This window comes from Jaculus jaculus, chromosome 15 (genome assembly GCF_020740685.1).
Source record: "Jaculus jaculus isolate mJacJac1 chromosome 15, mJacJac1.mat.Y.cur, whole genome shotgun sequence".
Lineage (NCBI taxonomy): Eukaryota > Metazoa > Chordata > Mammalia > Rodentia > Dipodidae > Jaculus > Jaculus jaculus.
Genome location: NC_059116.1, coordinates 65,279,035 through 65,287,881, shown reverse-complemented (window position 1 = coordinate 65,287,881; position 8,847 = coordinate 65,279,035). Strand labels below are relative to the sequence as shown.

The following is an 8,847-nucleotide window of genomic DNA, read 5'->3' as shown; positions in this document are numbered from 1 at the left end:
GCAAGTCCCAGAGGCCCCTCTGTCTGTCTCCTCAGTGCTGGGGTAACAAGTATGTCCCCCCATGCCTAGAACTGACATCAGTTCTGGGAATCAAATTTCATGTCTTCACACTTGTGTGGTGATTACCCACTGAGCTGTCCTGCCAGCCCCCAAATATAAAGTTAAAACTAAGTTTAGACTTTTTAAAGATAGAATTCAAAATAAAGTAGGTTCTTTCACATGATTATTAAGCTACCAAAATCCAGAAACAATAACACTTTTGGCCATTCATTACACTGCAGCTTTTCATTCTCATTCTTCAGCTATGGGACATACTTAGGTCCTTAGGATTCTCAAATTCTCTGACAAGTTTGGTTCCATTCTAACAACCCAGCTGAAAGTCCATTTTGCTTCCGTAGCATTTAAAAGTGAGCTTTGGCCTTTGGCTGGGCGTGGTGGTACCCGCTTTTAATCCCAGCACTTGGAAGGCAGAGGTAGGAAAATCTTCATGGGTTCGAGGCCACCCTAAGATTACATAGTGAGTTCCAGGTCAGCCTAGTCTAGAGCAAAACCCTACCTCAAAAAACCAAAATATCTCGCTCTCTCTGACCACTTGGGAATGTCCAGATGTGGGTGAGTTTTTCCCTCAGCCTAGGTCCTAGCCCAGGCCCAGGCGGGAGGGGCCCCTCCACATGGTTTTTTCATTTGTTTGTTTGTTTGTTGGCAGGAGCTCCTTGAACTTTCTTCCCTCTTTTCTCTCCACACTTTTTTCCCCAGATCCGTATCTGGTCACGTGGACTCCTGAGCTACACGTGGCCCCCATGGGCTTTGGGGCTCAGTGTGGTGTACCTCTCTTCTCCCCACTTTATCTCCCCTTACCTCTCAGCCTTCCCCTTTCCACAGTCCTTTGTAAAATCTGAATAAAATGTGGTATTTTAAAAATAAATAAAAAATTAAATGTGAGCTTTGTTCTTCCAATATACAGTAGTCTGTAAGATTCCCTCTCTGCTTCACAAATGAATTCTCAGTGAGTATAGGAAATGCAATTATCTTTTTAAATGTTGTTTTTAATAAATTTTAGGTAATTTCCAAATAATTTAGCGTACTTCTTTAGATAGGAGTGAAGTATACAGTAAAATGCCCAGACCCTAATTGTACTACTTGGTGAGTCTGATGGTCACAGTGGTCATGATGCCATTCCATACCTGGGCCTTTCCCTTCACCCCAGGAAGTCCCAAAGGAATGCTGTCTCCAGTGTCCACTTCTACCTGAGGCAGAAGAACCAATTCTACTGTGGTTTCTTATGCTCCTGTGGTGAGAAAATGGAATTGCAAATGATTTTACAGATTTTTATTGTTGTTTGGGGGGGCAGAGTTTTCTAGGTAGGGTCTCTCTTTCTAGCCCAGGCTGGCCTCAAAGTCACAGTGATCCTCCCACCTCTGCCTCCCAAGTGCTGGGACTAAAAGGGTGTACCACCACATCCCACAATTTTACAGTTTAAAGCTGTTAAAATAGAGTTGCAAGCATAAAGCTGTATGCTGTCTACATGGGATCAAAGTGCTCTAATTTTCTATCAAAAGCCTATCTGCTGTGTGATCATGGAGCCTGAAAGAGGCCTTGAACCTGGTTCCCTTGGCAATGCAAGTGTGCTTAGCAGTTTTCAAAGCACTGCCCATTCTTATACACATTCTTGATATGTTTGTAAGTAGGTATCCTTTAGATGGAAAGTAATAGTTTCCAGCAGTCCTATGTAATGGTTAATCTTGATTGCCAACGTGACAGGCTGCAAAGTCGCTCAGCAGGCAAACCTCTGGCATGTTTGAGAGTGTTTCCAGAGAGGATTAACTGAGGAGACAAAAGATTCAGCGCCATCCCACAGCTGGGTCCCTAACAGGATAAAAAAGAGAAAGTGGGCTGAGCCCCGACATTCATCTCTTTCTGCTTCCTGACAGAGCGTGTGATGTAAGATCCTGCCACCATGATGGATTGTGCCTAAAACTGTGAGCCAGTTCAAACCCTTCTTTCCTTACATGATTTGCCCAGGTGTTCTGTAACTGAGGAACCTGCCTTATCACATCAGAGACAGTGTGTATAACAATTTCCAGACACAAAGGAAGAAGTTTATTTAAAAATATTCTGGGTTTTGTTTTGATTATTGGGATTGAAGTTGTACATTAGATAAGACAACTTTTGTTTCTTTTTATTATTTTTATTTGTTTATTACAGAGAGAAAGAGAGAGAATGGGCATGCCAGGGCCTTCAGCCACTGCAAACGAACTCCAGATGCATGTGCCACCATGTGCATCTGGCTTATGTGAGATCTGGGGAATCGAACCTGGGTCCTGAGGATTCAAAGGCAAGTGACTTAACTGCTAAGTCATCTCTTTAGCCCTTATTGTTTCTTTTATCCTAATCCAACATGTTTAATTTTAAAATCTTACAGAAAGAGATGCCTGTAAGTACTCTGTCCTCTCTTGGAATCTATCTATTTTTCAGTAGCTGACTTTTCTCAGTTTGTGGAGGTCAGCAATGATAACTTACATTGTCCTTTTGTTATCGTTTGGATCTTTGCCTCCCACAGGCTCATCTAGAATATTTGTTCCCCAGATGGGGCCATTATTTAGGGAGGATGTGGAACCCTTCAGAGAAAAGGCCTAGCTGGCAGAAGTGGGCTCTGAAGGTTGTGGTCCAGTTGGTTTTGACAACATCCTCTGTTTCCTGGTCCACAGTGATGTTAACAGCCTCTGCCACATGCGCCTGCCAGCATGCTCTGGGCTGTTCCCCATGCCTTCCCTACCATGGTAGACTTCAACCATGAGACAAAATTAATCTTACCTTCCCTGTGTGATTTCTATCGGGTATGGTGATTACAGATATGCAAAAGGAGCTATTGCACTTCCAAGGAAAGATGAGAAGAGCACTTTTGGGTTTTGGCACACTGCAAATTGTGCAATACCAGCAAGAGTCATAGTTTCACTCATACGCCTAAGTAACAGAATTCCGAGGTTTAGGAGAAAGATAAAAAGTCTGGCACCCAGCCAGGCATGGTGGTTCATGCCCTTAATCCCAGCACTTGGGAGGCAGAAGTAGGAGGATTGCCGTGAGTTCCAGCCCACCCTGAGACGACATAGTGAATTCCAGGTCAGCCTGGGCTAAAGCAAGAACCTACCTTGAAACACCAAAAAAGAAAAGACTGATACCTAGTACAAGGCAATTCCTGGTTCTCCTTAACCAACATATCTGTATCTTGGACAGTCATTTTGGTATCTGAGGTCAGAGCTCTGCTTGGGGGTGTATTGCTGCATGGTTGGGGGCCAGCTCTTTGATCAGATTCACATAGTCGGATTTTTCAGCGCAGGCCCTGCACTCGGCCCCCCAGCTGAGCAGGATCTGCTTCAGCTCAGCCACTCTCATCTTCCACAGGTCCACAGAGGCCAAGTCCAACTTCTTCTCTAAAAGACATGGAGGAAAAGCACAATGAAAAACACAGAACAGGGCTGAGAGTTGGCTTAGCGGTTAAGGCATTTGCCTGCAAAGCTGAAGAACCCAGGTTCAATTCCCCAGGACCCATGTAAGCCAGATGCACAAGGGGGCGCATGCATCTGGAGTTCATTTGCAGTGGCTGGAGGACCTGGCACGTCCATTCTCTCCCTCTCTCTCTCTCTCTCTTTCATAAATAAATAAATAAAACATATTTTACAAAAACATAAAAATTCCATGAAATGCTTAGAAAGGTATATGGTACTGACTTTATTGCAAAACAATGTAAAACAATTACTCTCTCCATGGAACCCAAGATATATCCAATGAAAATGTGACATGTATGGTCACCCTCCACACCTGTGGGTTCTACCTCCTTGAATGCTACCATTCATGGACCAAATTTTCCAGGGAAAACACTGCAACTGTATTGAGAATATGTAGAGTTTTAGATTTTTTTCCTTACCATTATGCTCGAAATAGAACGGCACAACAACTATTTACATAACATTTACATTGCACGATGCAAATAATCTGGAGATGACTTAAAGCATAGAGGACAACAGACATAGGTCCTATGCAAATTACACCATTTTATACAAGGGACTTGAGACTCTGGGGATTATGTCATGCACGGTGGTTCCTGGAACCAATCCTCCATGATACCTAGGAACCACTGTGTGGGTAGTGCTGAGTCTGACTTTGCCTCCAAAGGACTCTGCTTGCTGCAAAACAAGAGCCTGTGTAGTCTTCAGGGTTCTCAAAAATCAGCATTGCTGAACCAAGTAGCATTGCTTCCTAATTGCTGCATCTAAGTAAGACCGGACTTTGGGGGTCTCACAAATAACCCACAACCCCATGGGGTATACCAGCAACCCCGCTGAGGAGGGCCCCCTGCAGAATGGTGGCAGGGTGCAGGGAAAAGATGATACCAATACATGATGTATCCATATAAAGTATGTTCTTAATAAAAATAAATAAATGACTGAGATTACAAAACGCACACACACACACACACACACACACACCCCAAACCCAAGCTCATGTCTGCTTTACCAAAGAATTGAAAGGAAGCAAGACTGAGGATTATTAGTGAAATATTACATTTTATTTTATAAAGTCCAGAAATCAAAGGGTGGGGAGTGGGTACATCCATGTAAATGTCCATGGGCCTAGAAAAAACCATGAAAAAGAAAGAGAGGCTTTTAGAAATAAGTCAGCAATACATTATCCTTTCCCAACCCAGCAGCAGCCAAGGTGGGAAGGACAGACCCGGTGGTGAAAACTTCAAGTGCTGAGAGATGAGCAGCCCAGAAGCCAGCAAAGAAAAGAAGGAAAGAAAAGAAAAGGGGGAGGGGGAAAGGAAGAAAAGGGGAGAGGGGAGAAGGGGGAAAGGGGGAAGAAGAGAAGGGAAGAGAAGAGAAAAGAAAAGAAGAGAAAAGGCTTACCCAACCCTCGAGCAGCCAGGCTTTTCACCTGGGGCTGGGGCTGGATGCAGAGAAAGCACACCTGGATGCAGCACCGTCTGGCAAGGGCCAGGCCCCAGCTCCATGCACACCTGAGTAATTCCAAGTCTGCGGCTGCTGCTGCACACAGCAGGGTGGATGCGCCATGATGGGCAGCCACAGCCTATTTCACCTTCACTTGGCAGTGGGAACCAAGAGCTGTCTCCCGTGGGCCTTCCTGCCTAACTGTCTCCCTGCAGAGCTACCCACCTCCCTCTCATAAGGGTGGAAATTCAGAGATGCACAAAGAGGGTCTCCGGGATGGCCCACTGGAAGGTGTAGTTCATAACTAACCAGCAAGTTATGACTGATTTTTCATAAAAGATATATCCTCAGTGAAATAGATCAGCACTACAATCTTCAAAAAAATGTAAAGAAAATGTAAGGTAAAATGAGGAGCATTTTCTCTGGTGCGCAATTGTTTGGGATAGGCACAGGGATTGGTGAATGATCTGGTACTCATGCGCATCCCTTTGCGGGGTACCCACTTCTCCAGTGCTCGTGCTTCTCTGCCAGCCAGCATGGCTCCCAAAATCTTTGCCATGAACCAGGCACCATAGTTCCTCTGGCAAGGCTACTATTTTCCTGCTTTCAGATTATCTGCAGACATGAAAAATTCAGCTACTTTTCTATCGCCTCACCCCTAAACAGGACAAAGTAAACATATCCATCCTCTCCATGTGAGTATAATGTCCCCTATCAAAAGGGCATAGTTGGCCTGGAGGGATGGCTTAGTGGTTAAGGTGCTTGCATGCAAAGCCAAAGGACCGAGGTTTGATTCCCTAGGACCCACATAAGCCAGATGCACAAGGTGGCACATGTGTTTGGAGTTCATTTGCTGGAGGCCCTGGCATGCCCATTCCCTCTCTCTCTCCCGCTGGCTCTCTTTCCTTCTCCTCCTCCTCTCTTTCTCAAATAAAGAAAGAAGGGAAGAAAGAAAGAACAAAACATTTGTACAAAGACGGGATAGTTTTCTTTCACAAAGGTAAGTCTTGGGGCTGGAGAAATGGCTCCATGGGCAAGATGCTTGCTGCACGACCATGAAAACTGAGCTGGAGCCCCAGAATCCACGTAACATTCTTGGTGTGGCAGTGCACACTTGTAATCCCACCTAAGGCTTACCATCTAGCTAGTCTAGCTGAATCAGTGAGTTCCAGGTTCAGAGAGAAAGAGACCCTGTCTCAAAGAACAAGGTGAAGAGTAATTTAAAAAGGCACCTGATACCAGCCTCTGGCTTCCACATGCTCACATGGGCACAGGCATGCCCCCACCATAAATACAGACATGTGTACACACGCATATACATACCACACTCACATACACATACCAAAAACCATAAAAGTCTCCTTTGTCCCCTCCCCATTTCCAAGTCTGAACATTCAAGTTTCCCGGAGACTTTATTAGCTTAGTTTCTTTCCTAAAAATACTTGCCATTTCCCCCTAGAGATCAGAACATAACACTATTTTAGATAGTATTAAAAGCCTGGGGCTGGGGATGTGACTCGGTGGGTAGTGTGCCGGCCTAGTATGCACAAGGTCATGGGCTTAATTACAAGCACTGAATGAACCAGGCACACTCTGTAATCGGGCACTCAGGACGTGGCGGCCTGAGGATCAGAAGCTAAAGGCCACCCTTGACAACATGGCAAGTTTGATGCCAGCCTGGGATATATGAGCCCCTATCTCAAAAAATTTAAAAAATAAAACCAAAGCAACTAAACTAACAGCTATCCAAATCATTTGCCAACATTTTCCAGCATGTTCTAACTTAAAAGAAACATTTTTATTTTTAATTTGGAGGCCCAACTACAGTGTGTGCTTCATAGAGTCCTTGATTTCTTATGATCCTTATTTTTCTTTAAGAAAAAAAAAAAAGTTGAGTAACGGAAAATATTCTTTCAGGTCAAAAACAAAACGTGACTTTCCTCAATTGAAAACATGCTCTGACTCCACAATCATTTTATGGTCCTGTGGCTAGCTTAATAGAACACCTGTTTTCTTTTCCTTTGCTTTCTTTCTTTCTTTTCTTTCCTTTCTTAAAAATTTTCTTTTATTTACGTGAGGGGGAGAGAGAGAATGGGTACACCAGGGCCTCCAGCCACTACAAATGAACTTCAGACTCATGTGCTACCATGTGCATCTGGCTTATGTAGGTTCTGGGGAGCTGAACGTGGGTCCTTAAGCTTTGCAGGCAAGCACCTTGAACACTAGCCATCTCTCGAGCTCTTGTTTTCTTTTTTTAAAAAATAAATTCTCAGGCTGGAGAGATGGCCTAGCGGTTAAGCGCTTGCCTGTGAAGCCTAAGGACCCCGGTTCGAGGCTCGGTTCCCCAGGTCCCATGTTAGCCAGATGCACAAGGGGCTGCACGCGTCTGGAGCTCGTTTGCAGAGGCTGGAAGCCCTGGCGCGCCCATTCTCTCTCTCTCCCTCTATCTGTCTTTCTCTCTGTGTCTGTCGCTCTCAAATAAATTTAAAAAAATGCTTTATAAAAAAAATAAATAAATAAATTCTCACTATATTGTGCAGGCTGGCCTGGAACATCTATGTAACCCAAGCTGGCCTCACACATGCAGTGATCGTCCTGTTCTGCCTCCTGAGTGTGGGGATTACAGGTGTGCAGCATAGGCCCAGCCTAACAGAAGCCCTTTTGTCCCTTCATCGCCTGGTTACCAACAACACAAACGTCGCCAACACCAACTGGGAATTTAGAACTATTCGTCTGCTTGAGAGTCTAGTTGAAGAAGAAAAAGTACTGTTTCACAAATGTGAGTTTCTTTGATATTTTTCTAGAAAAAGTGGCATGTGGCATTTAGTTCAAAGGGGGAACACTTCTGTGATATTATAAAACTATAAGAAAAAAGTCAATGCAAAATTTTTAATTAGTTCCATGGCTCCTCAAGGGCCTCTAGTGGCCAATGTTGCCAAAATATTAGCAAATATTCATTTTTTTTTCTCAAGAGTATCTTATTTTTCTAATGCTTACGGAGCCGTGCAAGATTGGTCATATACATGTTTTGCAAACTACATTTGTTAAAGGAAGAACTCAGTACAGCATTGTCCCTCCTGGGCTCAGTGTTCATGTGGACTCGGTGCTTCCTGCCTCTACCCTGTTCCTATGAAGCCAACAAAAAGGGATGCTTACCCATAATAATTACCCCGGAAGTTCGGGTCTGCGCTTGGCAAATTGAGAAATGGGCTGTCTTTGGTACCTTCCCACCTGAAGCCTATTTAAAGTTTGCTATGTAGCCATGGTGCACAGGCATATTACATGACTGTGTTGGGAAAGAAAATTAAAATACTTCCGAGTTGGATGCTAATTACTGAGGTAGCTTACAATAAATAGTAGCGTGGATGTTTAACATAAAACAATGACTCATGCCAAAGAAATGAGTCTGCATTGGTGGGATTTCAGGTGTTAAGCAAAGCCAAGGGAAGAATTCCCCAGCCTTTTATCATACCCACTCCATCTACGCAAAAGACTGGCCCAGATACAAATCCTCAGTGTAAGAATAGATCCAACCATGTGAAATTTATAAGGCCAAGGATAGCATTCTAAATAGGCCACTTCCTTACTTTCCTTTCTGTTTATTTTAGTTGCCTCTGATAAGCTATTTCATCAGACAGAACCTGATTTGATGGAAATAACCAAGTTCCTAAAATTTAATGCTCACACTCCTAAGGTTAAAAAAAAATAGTCACATTTACAACTTCCAAGTCCTAGTGTGATCTTTGATATGTAAAACTTTTATCTTAATGGGCAAAATCACCATGAGCAGCTGTTTCCCTTAGATTTTGACACACATGGCTGAAATTGCCTTAGTAAATTACGAGTTGAAATTTTGCTGTTTGGATTGGCAGTTATATCCTACTGCTGATTATGCACT

General features: G+C 43.7%; 1 protein-coding gene across 1 annotated transcript in view; it reads right to left on the bottom strand.

Annotated features, from left to right (window-relative positions):
* Positions 1-2,309: 2,309 nt before the first annotated feature.
* Positions 2,310-8,847, bottom strand: part of Cdnf (cerebral dopamine neurotrophic factor) — a 37,629-nt gene continuing 31,091 nt past the window's right edge. Inside the window, exon 4 of the mRNA XM_004662366.2 lies at positions 2,310-3,431. Coding sequence (XP_004662423.1) covers positions 3,253-3,431 — 179 coding nt within the window. The 3' untranslated portion in view covers positions 2,310-3,252. The remainder of the gene's footprint in view (positions 3,432-8,847) is intronic.